At 47.1% G+C, this 17,720-nt stretch overlaps 1 protein-coding gene across 11 annotated transcripts in view; it reads left to right on the forward strand.

Annotated features, from left to right (window-relative positions):
• Positions 1–17,720, forward strand: part of FANCA (FA complementation group A) — a 62,334-nt gene that overhangs the window by 30,951 nt on the left and 13,663 nt on the right. For 6 of the 11 annotated variants that reach the window (XR_007410904.1, XM_049110576.1, XM_025427151.3 and 3 more), the window contains exons 21-30: positions 5,530–5,606; positions 7,350–7,460; positions 7,697–7,833; positions 8,240–8,310; positions 8,698–8,794; positions 8,870–9,057; positions 10,502–10,598; positions 12,473–12,649; positions 14,280–14,353; positions 16,147–16,275. Coding sequence is in view for 7 of the 11 variants with exons in the window: in XM_049110576.1 (XP_048966533.1) it covers positions 5,530–5,606; positions 7,350–7,460; positions 7,697–7,833; positions 8,240–8,310; positions 8,698–8,794; positions 8,870–9,057; positions 10,502–10,598; positions 12,473–12,649; positions 14,280–14,353; positions 16,147–16,275 (1,158 nt within the window). In the remaining 4 variants the exon portion in view is untranslated. Of the gene's footprint in view, positions 1–5,529; positions 5,612–7,349; positions 7,461–7,696; positions 7,834–8,239; positions 8,311–8,697; positions 8,795–8,869; positions 9,058–10,501; positions 10,599–12,472; positions 12,650–14,279; positions 14,354–16,146; positions 16,276–17,720 lie in introns of those variants that run through there. The other 5 variants (XM_049110580.1, XR_007410905.1, XR_007410906.1 and 2 more) reach the window with 5 other exon arrangements.

Consider the following 17,720-nt stretch of genomic DNA (forward strand, 5'->3'; position numbering starts at 1 on the left):
ACAGCATATCAATGCTTTTTTATCCAATCTGATACCTTGTGGCTTTTTTTTTTTTTTTTTAAGATTCTATTTATTTATTCATTCATGAGAGACACAGAGAGAGAGAGAGAGAGAGGCAGAGACACAGGCAGAGGGAGAAGCAGCCTCCATGCAAGGAGCCCGATGTGGGACTTGATCCCGGGTCTCCAGGATCACATCCTGGACTGCAGGCGGCGCCAAACCGCTGCGCCACCGGGGCTGCCCCTTTGTGCCTTTTGATGGGAGCATTTACATTCAGAGTAATTATTGAAAGATTAATTTAGTGCCATTGTATTACCAGTAAAGTCACTGTTTCTGTAGATTGTTTCTTTCTGGGTCTGTGTTACTTTTGGGCTCCCTCTTTGCTTAAAGTTTCCATTTTACTATTTCTTGCCAAGCTAGTTTAGTAATCACATATTCTTTTACTTTCTATTTGTCGTGGAAGCTCTTTGTCTCTCCTTTCATTCTGAATGACAGCCTTGCTGGATTAAGTATTCTTGGCTTCATGTTTTTCTCATTTAGCACCCTGAATGTATTATGCCAGTCCGTTCCAGCCTGCTGGGTCTCTTCGGACAGGTGTGCTGTCAGTCTAATGTTTCTACCTTTGTAGGTTACAGACCTCTTGTCCAAGCTGTGTTCAGGATTCTGTCTCTGAGATTCGTAAATTTCACTATTATATGTCAGTGGTGTTGACCTATTTATTCATTTTGCCTTTTTCAATCCCCATATTAGGGAAGTTCTCAGCTATAATTTGCACCAATATACCTTCCTTTTTTAAAAAAATATTTTATTTATTTCTTTATTTGAGAGAGCACAAGCAGGGTGGTGGGCAGAGGGAGAAGCAGACTCCCCACTAAGTGGGAGCCCGTCTTGGGACTCAATCCCAGAACCCTGAGATCATGACCTGAGCTGAAGGCAGACACTTCACCGACTGAGCCACCCAGGGGTGCCAATACAATTTACTCTAACAAACAGACCAAAATACACCAAGAATCTAGTGTATGACTCTGTTCTCTTTGTCTATCTGATCATATTATTTTTTGCTAGTCTTTTTTTTTTTTTTTTTTTTTTAGAGATTTTTTTTATTAATGATAGTCACAGAGAGAGAGAGAGAGAGAGGCAGAGACACAGGCAGAGGGAGAAGCAGGCTCCATGAACCGGGAGCCCGACATGGGATTCGATCCCGGGTCTCCAGGATCGCGCCCTGGGCCAAAGGCAGGCGCCAAACCGCTGCGCCACCCAGGGATCCCTTTTTTTTTTTTTTTTTATAAAGATTTTATTTATTTATTCATGAGAGTCACAGAGAGAGAGAGAGAGAGAGAGGCAGACACACAGGCAGAGGGAGAAGCAAGCTCCATGCAGGGAGCCTGACGTGGGACTCCATCCCAGGTCTCCAGGATCACACCCTGGGCTAAAGGCAGGCACTAAACCGCTGAGCCACCCGGGCTGCCTGTGTTAGTCTTTTTAAATTTCATCTTTACAAGTACATTCTATCCTTTCAATGTATTTAATTTATATATATATATGTTTTTCATTCTTAATAATTTTGAGATGTAGTTTTTCTAACAAACTGACCAAAATATACTCAGGATATAGTGTATTGCTCTATTCTGTTCACCTGATTGTGTTTTTTTTTTCTTTCAATTTTCATTTTTAGTTACATTCTATCCTTTCATTGTACTTAATTTTGTTTTTGTACATATTTATTTTTTTTCTTTTTTTTAAATATTTTTTTTATTTATTTATGACAGTCAGAGAGAGAGAGAGAGGCAGAGACACAGGCAGAGGGAGAAGCAGGCTCCATGCACCGGGAGCCCGACTTGGGATTCGATCCCGGGTCTCCAGGATCGCACCCTGGGCCAAAGGCAGGCGCCAAACCGCTGCGCCACCCAGGGATCCCGTATTTTTCTTTCTTTACAATTTCAGGATCCAGTTTTCTAACAGACTAAAATACATGAAGGATCCAGTGTACTGCTCTTTCTGTCCATCTGTCTGATTCTATTTTTTGTTTGTTTTGTTTTGGGTTTCTTCTGATTTGTTTAGCGTATATTTTTCTAGGGTCATTGTTGCCATTTTAGTATTTTCTTTTCTCATTCATCTATTCTCTGGACAGAATAACAAGATGGAAAAATTCACCTCAAAAAAGAAAACAAGAGGTGATACTGTCAGGAACCTATTCAGTATGGATATAAGTAAGATGTGGGAACTAGAGTTCAGAATAACAATTATAAAGATACAGGTTGGACTTGAAAAAAAAGACCGGAATCCTGGGTGTGACACCAGAAGAATCCCTTTCTGGAGGAAAAAAGCCTAAAATCTAATCAAGTCGAAATCAAAAAGGCCATTAAATGAGATGCAATAAAAAATGGAGGCTCTGACTACTAGGATAAATGAGGCAGAAGACAGAATTAGTGATCTAGAAGACAAAATAATGGAGAATAAAGAAGTTGAGAAAGAGAGATAAACAGCTACTGGATCACCAGGGCAGGAGTCAAGAGATAAGTGATGCCATAAAGCAAAACAATACTAGAATGATTGGGATCCAAGAAGAGAAAAGGTAGGGACAGAAGGTATATTGGAGCTGGGGAACTTGGATGGCTTTGGCTCAGGTCTAGATCTCGGGGTCCAGGGATTGAACCCCTTATTGGGGGCTCATTGTACTCTCTCTTTCTCAAATAAATAAATAAAATCTTTTAAAAAAAATAGAACAAACTGTATCCCAAAATTGTAAAAGAAAGAACAACATATATACACAAAAATAAAATACTATGAAAGGATATAATGTAACTGTAAAAATGAAAATTTTAAAAGGTGAAAAAAAAGTTGGTAAAAGAAATTCATTGAAAAAGGAAAGAGGGCAGCCCCAGTGGCGTAGCGGTTTGGCGCCGCCTGCAGCCCGGGGTGTGATCCTGGAGACCCGGGATCGAGTCCCACATCAGGCTCCCTGCATGGTGCCTGCTTCTCCCTCTGCCTGTGTCTCTGCCTCTCTCTCTCTCTAGCTGTGTCTCTATGAATAAATAAATAAAATCTTTAAAAAAAAAAAAAAAAAAAAGAAAAAGGAAAGAAAAAAAAAGGTTAAAATTGAAAGGCTAAAGCATCGTGGGAAAGAACTCATGAATTCTATATAATATTTTCCCCTAGTGGTGGAGTTTAGCAGTTCTCTATGATCCGTAAACTCCATCTTGGCTGTAGGGTCTGGCTTATCTTCTGGGGAGGGGCCTGTGGCCTTGATTCTCAGATGTCCTTGCTCTGGGTGGAATCGCACTGCCCTTGCCAGGCTAACTTACCTGCTCCAAATTGCTCTAGGTGGATTTTGTTCCCCAAAGGCTTTCCAAGCTGCTCTAGAGGGGAAGTGAAAATGGTGGGCCCCCACTCTCCAACCCTGGAGTGCAAGCTCAGGGCCCCCAGGGAAAAGCAGTTCATCCCTCTCATCTCCCCAATCCCTGTCCGCACTCTGCTCACTCAGCCTGGGACCGAGTGTTTCTGTCTCAGGCACACTACCCTGTCTGGAGTCTCCAAACCCTGCACGCTCCTGTGGTGTATACCCATGCGGCTCCACCTGGGGGAGGGAGGAAAGTCTCCTGGCGGTTCTCCTCATTGCTGGGCTCCTGCTCGAGGAGCCGTGGCCAACCTTCCCTCTGTTCTCAGTCTCTGGCCACCCCGAGCTGAGAGCCGGCTCCTGGGCTCAGTGATTGCAGCCTACTTCCCCACCCCAAAACCCGGGAACTGTGCCACATTCACACCCCTGTCTTCCCATGATCGCAGGGATCCTGAGACCACCCTTGTCACACCCAGGATTCCACCCTGCTGAGCCACTGAGCATCTTCCAGGCAGGGACATCTCACATGGGAGCGGACTTCTAACTGTTCTGATGTTGTGCTCTGCTGCTCCATCAGTTAACCCACTGCCAGAGGCTCTCTTCCTGTGGTCTGTCTTCCAATAGATGGCCTCTGATTCACTTCTGCCTTGCAAAAAGTGGTCACTGTATTTTTAGAGTTGCAGCTACTCTTTTCTTAGATCTCAGGTGAGTTCAGAAGTATTAGATGAATTCCTGGGCAGATGGAGCTGAGGGCTCCTCTTCCTCACTGTGTTGGACCAGCCTTGCAGATGGGCCCTCTGACCTGAAAACTCGTCCTTCAGCACTAAGACATTTTCTCAGATACTTTTAAATCTTTTGTTATGAAAAATTGAAGAGAAAAAAAAAAAAAAAAGAAAAATTGAAGAGATAAAAGTAGAATAGTGTTTATGTCATGCTCACAGGCCTCTGTACCCCCAAAGAAGCAAAGCCCAGACACAGACGCTGTTATTAACTTGTTTCCCGGCAGGTCTTTTTCTGTGTGATTTCCTCTTGCTGCTACCACTTCGCCAGGATTGTCTTCTGACTTGTTCTCAGTCATGTTTTGCATATTTGGGGGTTTGGGTGTTATTTTTTCTGGGGCATTTCTTCCACTTTACCTGCCCGACCCTTCCTTCATTGTTTTAGCTCCCTGAGGATGAGCGATGTCTGAAATGCTCTTTTCTGTGAATTTCTCCCATTTCCTCAGATTTGCTCTTTTCATTTGCATTGGTTTCTAATCCTTAAACTGAGGACTTTTGACTCTCCAGTCCTAGGGCTATGGTTGTGCTGTCCTCTGCCTGGCTGTGGGCTGCAATGGGACCCCTACCCTGGGACACATCATCTCCTTTCCTGGCTTGTCAGGGTTTGCAGCACCATCGGGTGGGCTGGCCTCTCGCCTCATTGCTTGTTTCTAGACTGTGTGTCCTCTAGGCCACACCTTGCCTTTGTCCCATGCCTGGGCTGTCATGTGTGGCTCCTGCTCCTCTGAAGGTGACTCTACAGCTCCAGTCCCTGGGCTTGTCCGTGTGTCATGAGAATGTGCTGGCCAGGGGTCCATGCCCTGCAGAGTCCTTATCTTAGGACTTTGTTCTATAACTCTGTGTATTTTTAATGACATTAATTGGTGTTTTTCTCATTATTACTCATTAAAAGTAATAGAAGTTCATTTTAAAAGTTTGAAAATTACCAAACTTCAGTGAGAGAAGTAAAAATCATTTATGAGGGGATCCCTGGGTGGCTCAGCAGTTTAGCGCCTGCCTTCAGTCCAGCGCATGGTACTGGAGTCCCAGGATCGAGTCCCACGTCAGGCTCCCTGCATGGAGCCTGCTTCTCTCTCTGCTTGTGTCTCTGCCTCTCTCTCTCTCTCTCTCTCTCTCCGTCTCTCATGAATACATTTAAAAAATATTTTAAAAATTAAAAAAAATCATTTATGATCTCACTCTCCTGTGACAACCACAGTTGGCAGGTATTTATATATGACAAATTATGAAACAGTAAGAACCATTGGATTACATGCATGTAATTTATTTTCTTTCTAAAAATGGGGTTATACTATAAGGTATGGGTAGTAGATTATGTCATGCATTTTGTTTTTTGATCGTTATTGGAATTGTAACCCTGAGAACTAATTTGAGTCATAGTTGATGTGGTTTTCATGTTTTCTCCTGATCCAGAGCAGATAAAATACCCCCGTCTCTGTACTCTACCTACTGCCAAGCCTGCTCCAGTGCCGCAGAGAAGAAGCCGGAAAGTAAGGTTAATAGGTCTCCCTGTCCCTGAGATGAGTACCTTTCTGCTTCTCTGGTCAGGAGGTGTGCAGGGGATCCCTCAGCCAGTGCTGGTCTCGCTATGTCAGGAGGGACCCACCTCACTTGTCAGGTCACAGGCTCACAGGCGCCCTGAGAAGTTAACTGACAGGCCATGTCCCTGATGTGCTGCTTAAGCCTATGATATGGTTTCTGTTTGCTGTCCTGATTCAGATGACCAGGTGGCCAGGCTTTGAGGCCTAGAGAGTTGATTCTGAAGCAGGGTGTAGTGGGTGGTCTGCGATAACTTGTTTGAATGGTTGAATTGTTCCATACTGGGTTGGGGATCACTCACCTCCTAGGGATCGGTGGTATAGACCTAGGTCCAGTCTGTGCCAGCATGCATGATACAGCGGTGCTTGGAGCCACTGTGCAGACTTGCTGGCCTGTTCCTGCCTTTCCCGTTCTCTTCGCTAACAGGGCGATGGTAAGAGGGCCTGTCCTCCACTTGGTGAACAGTAGTGTTTGTTTGCTGGTTTAAGTCCTTTGACTTGTGCAGAGTCTGCTAGGCTGAATGAGGGGGTGTTTTGTAGTTCTGTCTGCCAAAAACCTTCCTTTTATGTGCTTGGATAATTTCTCATAGCACAGAGACTCAGAAAACTTGAGAGGGCAAAGAATGAAGGTCCCTGGTTTCACACTTGTTTGCACCAGTGTTGACACAGCTCCCCACTGTGCTAGGGGTGCCAGGGAGGCTGTAGGGCTGTGTCCACTGTGTGAGAGGCATGCTCCCCACCAACTCAGCCCTCTGGCCTGCCCTGGAGGCCTCGAGAACATTTTCTTTACTTTTTCTGGCAGAAAGCCTTATGATTTCTGGTTTTGTCTTGGTGTTTGTCTTGTGAGGCTCACTGCATATACCCAGTGTCTTCTCCAGTGATACCACACCTCAAACTTGTTTTTATTTTATTTTATTTATTTTATTTTATTTTATTTTATTTTATTTTATTTTATTTTATTTTATTTTATTTTATTTTATTTTATTTTATTTTATTTTTTTAAAAGATTTTATTTATTCATGAGAGAGACAGAGAGAGACAGGCAGAGACACAGAGGGAGAAGCAGGCTCTATGCAGGGAGCTTGATGTGGGACTCAATCCTGGGACTCCAGGACCACACCCTGGGCCAAAGGCAGGCGCTAAACTACTGAGCTACCCAGGGATCCCCTTGTTTTGTTTTTAAAACATACATAGTGTGTCTTCCTTTTTGTAATGAAAACTGTATGTTTGGGGAGCCTGGCTGGCTCAGTCATTGGAACACGCAACTTGATCTCAGGGTTGTAAGTTCAAGCCTCATGTTGTATATAGAGCTTAACATTAAAAAAAGGAAAAAAAAAAGAAAAATTGCGTTTGAAGAAACATTTTTCTTTTCTTTCTTTCTTTTTTTTTTTTTTTTTTTTTTTTTTTTACCTTAGAGCACATGCAAGTAGTGGGAAGGGGCAGAGGGAGGGGGAGGGAGAGAATCTCAAGCTGACTCCATGCCCAGCACGGAGCCTAACTCAGGGCTGGATCCCAGGATCATGACCTGAGCTGAAACCAGGTGCTCAACCATTGAGGCCACCCAGGCACCCTGTAAACAAGTTTCTGATATGGATAGTGTGCAGCAGTGAGCTCCTTGTAGAGTCCTGGCGCCTCTGTCTGCCCTTTTCACAGAGAAGCCATGTCCAGTTGTGTGTGTGTCCTGTTATCCCCCAGATGCTGCCCTGGGAACAAAGACGGAAGCCATCTGTGTAGAACCCCTGGGACTGCTTGCAGCTGCGCTAAGAGAGCTCAGAACCACGATGACAGACCCCACCCAGTATGATGGTGAGGACGTTGCTGTGGGCAGGGCTATAGGCAATGGATGTTCGTGGGCTGAGCCAGCTGTGGCCAGAGCTCAGTGGCAGAGTGTGGTAGTTAAGCCTGACCACAGCCATCTGCTTCTGCCGAGCCAGCCCTACATATGGGGGGGAGGTGGACGTCAAGGATGCGCATTGGGCTTTCCTGTCCGCCGCCATCACCTGCATTTTCCTGTTCATCTAAACGCGTTTCTCCATTTGTAGTTTTTTCTGCTCAGATGGCGGTGGTTTCTGAGCGACTCAGCTCTGCCCTGGGCCTGGGCGAGGAGGATGGCAGCTTTGAGGAATCACAGGTTCAGGTCAATATCTTCTCTCCAGAATTGGAGCCGCAGGACCAACAGGTAAGTGCAGGATGCAGACAAGCCTCTTTTCCAGCCCCGGGTCTTGCCAGGTGAACTGTGTATGTGGAGACACCCTTGTGCTGGGCCTGCTTGGCCCCAGCCTATTTGTGGACAAACTCTTTAAATTTCTAAAGAACATGCAGCAGAGGCCATTTGCAGCACCAAAGCCTCAAACGATTTCTTCTTTGGTCCTATAGACGAGGTGTGGTGGTGCTGTTGTCCAATAAGTTTGATGGCTGGGACTGTGGGACACTTGGCCTGAGGTCTTGCAGGATTTGGGACTGGGGTTCTGTGCCAGTCAGTGTGGTGGTTTCTTCCACAGATACACTCCTGCTTTGCTGTGTCCGTGGTGTAAACAGGCTCACGCATGTTGCTCTGTGCCCTCTGACCATCTGTCTCTTGTCAGGTCGCGGATCTCCTGTTGACATCTTTTTGTCAGAACCTGATTGCAGCCAATGGCTTCACCCCTCCAGACAGGTAGAGGCCTGGGGTTTCGACTGGGTGGTGTGGAGCTGTGCTTGGGCAGCCTGGGTGCTCTGCACAGGTCTCCCTCATGGACTGGGGCTTCTCCCTGTTCTGCATGATGAGGGGCATGGCCACCCATCCTAGTCCAGCTCTGACCCCAGGCCCTGGGTCCTGCCTTCTGACTTGTGTCCTGGTTGGGGGTCCCAGGTAGCGAGGGGCAGTGCTGATGTTTATCAGGTGGACACCTGGCAGACGTCAGGCATCAGTTCAGGAGACCCTGCTGTTTAGGGAACAGCCCGGTTCCCAAGGCCTCCCCTGTGCCTCCTGCTCATTCCCCACGGGAAAGCTGGGCAGGGCCAGGGCTGGTCAGACTGCTGGTCTTGGTGGCTCCCCCTGCAGGCAGGGCCCCTGGGCTGCTCACTTCGTGACAAGCCTGTGTGGACGCCGGCTTCTACCCATTGTGCTTACCAGGCTTTGCCAGCTGCTCCGTCACCAGGTAGGCTGCTGCCTCCATCCAGCTGGGAAGTGGGCTTTGCCCTCCTCCCTGTACGATTATTGTTTCCCGTTTTAGGGCCCAGGTCTGAGTGCCTCCCACGTACTGGGCCTTGCTGCCCTGGTCATCCACCTGGGCGAGTGCAGGCCTGCAGTCCCTGAGGTGCACGTGGCTTCTCCCGCCCCCGTGAAGAGCCTCCCCCTTCCAGAGTTCTTGAGTAGCCTCCTGACGCTTAGGACCGCAGAAGCCTCACTCTTCTGTCTCAAGTGAGCTGTTCCTCCCGTCCCTCCGCAGTGCCTCTCCACTCCACAGAAGTAACATTCTGATCACGTAACATTGGCAAAAACACACTCCACAGATAATCACTCTTTAATATTTGGCATATGTCTTTCCAGAGTCTTAAGTTGTATTTGTGTGTGTGTGTGTGTGTGTGTGTGTGTGTGTGTGTGTGTGTGTTTCTTTGTTTACATAAATGAGATCCTATTACCCTAAAACCTGCTTTCTAAGACGTTAACAGACCATAGGCCTCCTTCCATGCTGTTGGGCCATCTTCAGGGGTTGTGGTGAGCGTTATTGGTTTTGTCTCGGGAGCTCCTGGCATTTGGTCGGATCCGTGCCCCTGGTGAGGCTGCTGGGTTTCTAGGGGGTGAGTTCCTGCCCATGGAGCTGCACTGTCCAAAGAAACTCATCTGAAGGGGTTTTGAGACCCTTCATCCTATAAGTTTGTGCCAATATACACCCCCACAGTTCTCTATCCACCACTGTGGGCCAGACCCACCTGGGGGGAGCCCCAGTGCTGCCCTTCTGTGTGGGGGCAGCTGGGAAGTTGATAGCATGGCACATGGGGGTGGTCGGTGCTGGGAGAGAGGTGGGCTGGTGAGGGCAAGAGCAGCTGTGCATCCCAGGGTGGGCAGGGCCCTGGGAGTCTAGATTTACGCAGTCCCAGGGTGAGTAGATGGAGGGTCAGGCTAGAAGCCAGGAAGCTCCAGTGAGAATTGTTTGCTGGGCCTGGGATTGCGGTTTGTGAGCAACTCACAGAAAGCTTAAGGGGTGGTAACGAGTGGGCAGACACAAGCACCAGGGTGCTTGCCGTGGTCCACTTGTGCCCCCCACAGTGGGAGGCAGAGTGGCCCAGCCTGGGAGCTTTTGTCAACATCAGTAGTCACCACTGGCATCCAGTCCTGAAGGTGGGTCCCATTTCCTTCCTCACACTTTCCTGACGCTCCTGGGCCCTAGGTACAGCCTCTTCCCATTGGGGTGTTCTTGGTGGGCAGAGGCTCCTCCCGAGGCGGAGTTTGAAATTGGGGCTGCTTCTGTCCTGTTCTGGACTTCTTTCAAGAAGGAACAGGGAATGATTTGCTAAGACTTGAGTGAGTGGAAACCCTCTCAGATGATGCATCAGTAATGCTCCAGTCACATCTAACTTAATTCCTTGTGTTCTGGCTGTGACTGCTCTTCATATGCGGTGAAAGTAAGCCCTCACTTGCACAGTCTGTCCATTGGTGTGTTTTCTGTGTCTGTGTTGTGAATGTGGACAGAGCTCAGACTCACACATGTGACACATGGGCCAGTTCCTGGGGGGCCAGGAGACCAACCCTCAGACCCTCTGGTTTAGGATGCAGTCCTTTTGTGAAATTCATACTTGTTTTTATTTCATCCCGTATTTTGCATGGATCACATTTCTACATTGTTTTTGCTTCCTACTTTCAGATTTTGTACAGCAGCAATTTCTTACTCCTTATGTAAGTCTTCTTCCCAGTCAAAAGATATTTTGTGCAGCTGCTTATCTCCAGCCCTCATGAAAAAGGTAGGTCTGTCCAGTTCCTTGTCTACATTCTGCGAGTCTCCAGTTTCAGACAGGCTTCCCACTGAAGCTCCAGCCTTCTGCTCTCTCCTCACTTGTGTCTGTGGACAGCTGTGCTCTGTTTATCACACTGTGTCTTGGGAGCCACCTTAGCTGTCTGCTTGGGCTGAACATGCCTTTCCTTCTGTTCCCAGAGTTAGGATGAAGGGGTGTAAAATAACAAAAACTACAAATGTCCCTCCTTTTCAAAAAATAAAAAAATAAAAGTAGGTGTATTAGAAGATAAATATTCATGGAAAATATATTTCTATTTAAAGAATCATTCTGAATTTTCTTGAAAGACTCCCCTCATCACCAGAGAAATTTATTTTTTTATTTTTATTTTTTCTTAAAGATTTTATTTATTTACTTGTGAGAGACACACAGAGAGGCAGAGACACAGGCAGAGGGAGGAGAAACAGGCTCCATGCAGGGAGCCCGATGCAGGACTTAATCGCGGGACTCTGGGATCATGCCCTGAGCCAAAGGCAGATGCTCAACCACTGAGCCACCCAGGCGTCCCATCAACAGTGAAATTTAAAGATTTTATTTAATTGGGGGATCCCTAGGTGGCGCAGCGGTTTAGCGCCTGCCTTTGGCCCAGGGCGCGATCCTGGAGACCCAGGATTGAATCCCACGTCAGGCTCCCTGCATGGAGCCTGCTTCTCCCTCTGCCTGTGTCTCTGCCTCTCTCTCTCTCTCTCTCTCTCTCTGTGTGTGACTATCATGAATAAATAAAATCTTTAAAAAAAAAAAAAAAGATTTTATTTAATTGAGAGAGAGAGAGAAAGAGAGCATGAGTGGGGGGAGGGGCAGAGGGAGAGTCTTAAAGCAGATTCTTATTCTTTTTTTTAAGATTTTATTTATTTATTCATGAGAGACACAGAGAGGCAGAGACATAAGCAGAGAGAGAAGCAGGCTCCATGCAGGGAGCCCAATATGGGACTTGATCCCGGGACTCCAGCATCACGCCCTGGGCCGAAGGCAGACACTCAACCGCTGAGCCACCCAGGTGCCCCTTAAAGCAGATCTGAACTGAGCATGGAGCCCGAAGTGGGTCTGGATATGACAACCCTGAGATCGTGACCTGAGCCAAAATTTAGAGTTGGATATTTAACTCACTGAACTACCTAGGCACCCTAAGACCAGAGAAGTTTAAAGATGTGTGTCAGAAGCCTTCAGTGGCAAAAGTGAAGTTGAAGTTAGAAAGGAAACCAGTGTTATTCCTTTGGTGGGGTTTTAAGGGACATCTTGTGAAGTTCAAATGCAGATCTCATTCCAGGCTCCACGTTAGAATCCACAGAAGTCCTGGCTGTGCCCATGGGATAAGTGGGTTTTGGGCATACCTGTGCTCTCATCATAGGTGTTGAGGAACTTATCCCAGGTGCCAACATTATGAAGCATGGAACAAAGATGAGAGGTGGTCCACATGGGGACGCCTCCGGTCCCCCCTTGCCTGATTCTGAAGGGTGTCCCAGTGCCCTCTTCAGGCCCCTTCAAGCAGTGCGTGGCTCAGTAAACATGGGGGAAAGTCTCAGCTCCCAGTGGCAACAGGATTTTGCTTACCCAGTTGGCATCGTTTTTTCTTTTTACTGGAAACACTGATGCCAGCAATTCCATTGACTGCTGGAGGACTGTATGTGGCCACACTGTCCCATGGAGGGCAGGTCAGAACTGGCAATTCTACCTCCCAGTGTTGAGTCCCCTGGCACAGTTAGATGGCCCCTGAGATTTCCAGCCAGGGCTGGTCACAGAAATGCCTTCTGTGACTGAATGCTGGGTGCCCATAGGGTCTGCAGGCTGCCCTGCCATACACAGCCAGTTTATTGTCTCTTCAGTTTCAGTTCATTTTATTCAGACTGCTGTCAGAAGCCCGAGGACCCCTGTCTCAGGAGGACACAGCCGGCCCTCCCTGGAAGCTCTTGTGCCTGCCCTCTGCAGACTGGCAGAGAGCCGCCCTCTGTCTGTGGAAACAGAGAACCTTCCAGGAACTGTTGCAGGAGAAAGAATTTCACGTAGGTCCAACTGCCCCTTATCCCTCTCCTGGTCCTAACTCATAGGGATTTGTAGGTAGACATGGGGTTTCCTGAGGACATGTTGGGCAGGCAGGTGGGCCTGACTGGATGATGCTGGACCAGTACGGCAGCACAGAAGTGGCTCTGATTGAAATCATTACTGGGATCACTGCAGATTCATGCATAGTTGTAAGAAGTAAGATGGAAGGATTGTTCCTACTCGGCCCAGTTTCCCCCAGCACTAACATTTTGTGGGAGATTTTAAGGGTAAATAAAAGCATATTTTAACATATCTGCCAGGCTCCAGTGTGGGGTTGGGCTTTTCTGAGCATAGTCTCTGGGAGCCTTGGCCTGCTCCAGCCAAACATGCCTCCGTTACCACTCTGCTACTTTTTCATAACTTTTCATTTATTCCTTGAATGTTTGCTTATTTTTTTTTGTCTTTAAAGAAAAAACATTCTCAATTGTTTTATTATATATTCAGTTCTTTTATTAATCAGTTATACCAGAGTAGGTGTGACAGTCTTTAACATAACAAGTAATGCTATAGGGAACTTGCTGACCCTTGCAGCCTAGGTGTCTCAGAGGGCTGCTGTCCCTCTGTCTTTGGGAAATCACGGACATGTTTCTCTTGCTTATACATGGGTGTGTTCCTGACCAAAGAACTGCTCCATAGTGCCTGGCTTTGGTCTTTACAAATAGGGTACATGCTGCACACTTCTTTCTGTGATGTGCTTTTTTACAGACAGTGGGAGGTTTTGAGAACTCCATGTTGATGAGTGAAATTGTTCCAACAATTTTATTTTATTTATTTTTAAAAAATATTTTATTTATTTATTCGAGAGAGAGAGAGGCAGAGACACAGGCAGAGGAAGAAGCAGGCTCCATGCCGGGAGCCCCACGTGGGACTCGATCCCGGGACTCCGGGATCACGCCCAGGGCCAAAGGCAGGCGCCAAACCACTGAGCCACTCAGGGATCCCCGTTCCAACAATTTAAAAATAAGAAATATGCTATCCTGAATATTTGAAGCTTGTTATTAAATCAAGTGTATTTTTCAGTTACTTTGCCCAACTCAAGTGAACTAGAAAATTATGTGCTGTGGTACGGTTTGCAGATGCCGCAGGTTAATTTAGAATCTGGCCAAGTGCTGGAGGATTCAATTTATTTTTTATTTTTTATTTTTTATTTTTTTAGAAGATTTTATTTATTTATTTATTCATGAGCGACACACAGGCAGAGGGAGAAGCAGGCTCCCTGCAGAGAGCCTGATGCAGGACTTCATCCCAGGACCCCAGGATCATGCCCTGAGCCAGAGGCAGATGCTCAACTGTGAGCCATCCAGGTGTTCCTGGAGGATTCAATTTAAAAATACCCATTTGAACAGTTTTTGTTAGCTTCGTTCAGGGTTGTGTTAAAGCAATATCCAAATTCTTTGTCAGGCTTGGTGCCAGCCAGTCTGACAACAGGAAGCGGCATGAGAATAGAGAGCAGTATAGACACACCTGCCTTGCTATGTGGCTCTCGGCTGTCATGTCTGACAGCAGCAGAACAGACAGCAGTTACCAAGCTGACCTGTGATTTCTGTGTCCCATCCTCACCATGGTGTTCATTTGGTCCTTTTCTCTCAGTTAACTTACAGAGACTGGTTACAGCTGGAACTAGAAATTCAACCTGAGTTTGATTCTCTTTCAGATATGGAAAGGTAAGTGTTGAAAGGATCTGCCTTGGGGCGCCTGGGTGGCTCCGTGGGTTGAGCATCTGACTCTTGATTGTGATCACAGCTTAGGTTGTGATCTCAGGGTCATGGGACTGCGCCCTGTCAAGCTCTGCGCTCAGTGTGGAGTCTACCTCTCCCTCTTGTCTCCTACTCTCCCTACCCCCTGTGCTCACGTTCTCTCTCTCTCAAATAGATAAAATCTTAAAATAGTGGTGTGTGTGTGTGTGGCGGGGGCGGGGGGCCGGATCTGCCCTTCGAAATGCTATAAGGTTTTCTACATTGTCTTAAAGTCTGAGTCTTACATTCTCCGTGTTCAGTTTAACGTACAACTTATGAGCAGTTTCATTCTTTTATTCCTTAATTCAAGAAACATTGAGTTTCTACTGTTTGTCAGGCACTTCTAGAATGTTCTTGAAACTGGAGGTGCATTGTGACGAAACAGTTTGCCTGCCTTTTTGGCACCTTTGTGTACATAGAAGCTCAGTGCGGTGCACCTCTGCCTTGACACCCTGGGCCCTGTTGCCAAGCAGCTGTACACAAGTATGCACCTGAGTGGGCCTGAGGACAAACAGGTAGATAGTTAAAATGGGTTAGAGATAGGGATGAACACTCAGGACCCCTGACAGGGCTGTGAGAACCGGTCCCAGGGTGGGGATTGCAGGAACAGCAAATGTGCATCCCCTGGGTGGGAGAAGAGCAGGGAAGGCCAAGTGTGGTAAGGGGCTGCCGCGGGGTCCTGCTGGGGGAGCTTGAGAGGGTTCCCAGCTGGTGTGGCTGGCCTGCTTCCCTCTTGTGCATGGGAAGAGCACAGTGGCCAGCTGGGCAGGCAGAGGGCTGGCAAGTGGTAAATCAAAGTCTGAGCCCCTGTGGGTCCTGCCACCAACTGTTCAGACCATCAGGAGGTGGGATGTGCTGTTCTGGGCGTAAGAGTGGGGTGTTGACAGGCCCCTGGGCGTGGTGGTGCGGAGGTCAGGGAGGGGATGTGCTGTAGATAGAAGGGAGCTGATGTGGCACAGGAGCCCCAGGGGGTAGCCAAGGGCAGGAGTCAGCGTGAGTTGCCCTGAGCCACTGTCCCTGTGTGGCCAGAGATGCGTCTCACATGTGTGGGATGCTATCTCGTGGTGTCAGGTTGTAGAAGGAGCCAGTAGAAATAAAAAACACTGCTTTTCCAAGATGGAGATTTCCCTCCTCCTCGGGTCTGTGCCAGCGTGAGTGCTTTCTGCAAGGGTTTGCGTGCCCTGGGGTCTCCCCTATCTTCCCTTCTCCTCCTGTTCTATTTTCAGTAGGAAAAGAAGGAATTCATTTCTAGTATGAGGATCCATAAGAAGCATTTCTTACCCCCAGCTCACTGTATGTTGAATTGTGCTTAGACCTTTTCTTTTCTAATTGCACAAGTCACAGTCCAATGCGTTGCGTACAAGTATAGACGGTGTGGGTGGAGCACCAGCCCTTTATCACCTGTTCCTTGCCCACTCCTGGGTATATGGAACATCTTCCTTGGGCTTGGCTCCTTCTGTCAGTGGTTCTCTGGCTGAGGCTTTCACTTAGTACATCATCAGGATCTTCTGGACATTTTTGCTGGTGGACCTTGGGATAATGACCCAGGGAGGTGGCCCCTGAGGGGGCCTGGATTGTGGTAGAGGGCCTTCCTATACCTCCAAACCCTCAGATCTAACCCCCTGCCATTGTTGTGCTCCTGGCTCTGGGCTCATTTTTGTCCACAGGAAGCACTGGTTTGCAGGTCTTCTCAGCACATGTCCTGGTATTTGCTGTTGCAGGTGGGACTTCCACCAGTGGGCAATCCATGAGCACTTCCTCCTCAAGCCCTCCGAGGCTGGGGGCTGCGATGGGGACATGCAGACAGCGTGCACAGTTCTTGTCGACGTGCTGATAGACTTCTGCCAAAGGTTAGGAATGCTGATGCCGGAAAGCATCATACTTTTAATTTTGTTAGTTCTCAGAAAGTTTTTATCTCTCTCTACTTTGTGTTATACAAAACACAATTAAACATATCCTGATAGCAAGTCTGAGTCTATTCGAAGTAAAGGTAAGCTTCTCGGATGTGTTTTCTTTGTGTATAGATTTGGCAGTGCCAGTCTTTCTGCTTTGTCACCTGGCATCAGGGTGGGAACAAGTGGGCTGGCAGGTGGCAGGCATTGAGCGTGCCTGAAACACGGATGTGGGCCGGCTGCCATGGAGGCAGAGTTCCCTGTGTTTGTGTTCCTGCTGAGCAAGTCTGTATTAGTGTCCTTGTCTTCATGATTGTTGTGTCAAGATGGTGAATAAAATCCATTCCATTTTCCACATTTTAGGTAATATATTAAATCATAGAAAACAAATCTTGTTACCCCCTAAGAAACATAGCCTGTGCAAGTGGTTACTGAAGACAGTGCAGGACAGGTGCCTTTATGTTTCCCACTGTCCCTCCGTTCTCCACAAGGATCTGTAAACACCGCCTAGTTTGCAAAACTCTTAGAAGTCACATTACATTGCAGTACAACTAGTAGCACTGGGCTTTTTACTTGCAGCGCTTAGTGGCTGGGAGCAACACATACAGTACCAGTCAAGCTGAAGTTGGGGCTGGTCCTCTTGTCCTTTGTTTTTCTCTTGGGAGGGAGAAATGAGTATGTGTGCTGCATTCCTTCCATTCCCCTCCAACCCTGGTAACCCTGAATCTACTTTCTGTGGAGTTGTCAATCCTAGACATTTCATATAAATGGAATTAGACAAACATGTGGTGGTCCATTATATCAGGCTCACTCAGGATAACGTTTTCAAGGTTAGTCTACCTTGTAGCATATATCAGAACTTCATTCTTTGTATTACTGAATAGTATTCCATTGAAGGATGGAGCACATTGTGTTTATTAACTGATGGACATTTGGGTTTTCACTTATTAATTATGAATAATTCTGCTACAAACATTTGTGGGTTTTAAGGATTTTGTTTATTTGAGACCAAGAACATGAGTGGGGGGGCAGAGGGAGAGGGAGAAGCAGACTCCCCGCTGAGGAAGGAGCCTGACATGGGGTTCAATCCTAGGACCCCAGGATTATGACCTGAGCCAAAGGCAGACGCTTAACCATCTGAGCCACCCAGGTGCCCCTGCTATAAACATTTGTGTATAGACTTTTCCGTAGTCCCGTGTTTTCATTTTTGGGGGGCATATACCTAATCATGGGATTGCTGTGTCATAACTTTTTTTAGGGATTACCAGGCTGTTTTCCAAAACTGAGCCATTTTACATTCTCATCAGCAGTATCAGAGGGTTCCAATTTTTCCACATTATCACAAATATATTTATTGTTTTCTTTTGATAATACCCATCCTAATGGATATGCCGTGGTATAAT

Source organism: Canis lupus, chromosome 5 (assembly GCF_003254725.2).
Source record: "Canis lupus dingo isolate Sandy chromosome 5, ASM325472v2, whole genome shotgun sequence".
NCBI classification, from domain to species: domain Eukaryota; kingdom Metazoa; phylum Chordata; class Mammalia; order Carnivora; family Canidae; genus Canis; species Canis lupus.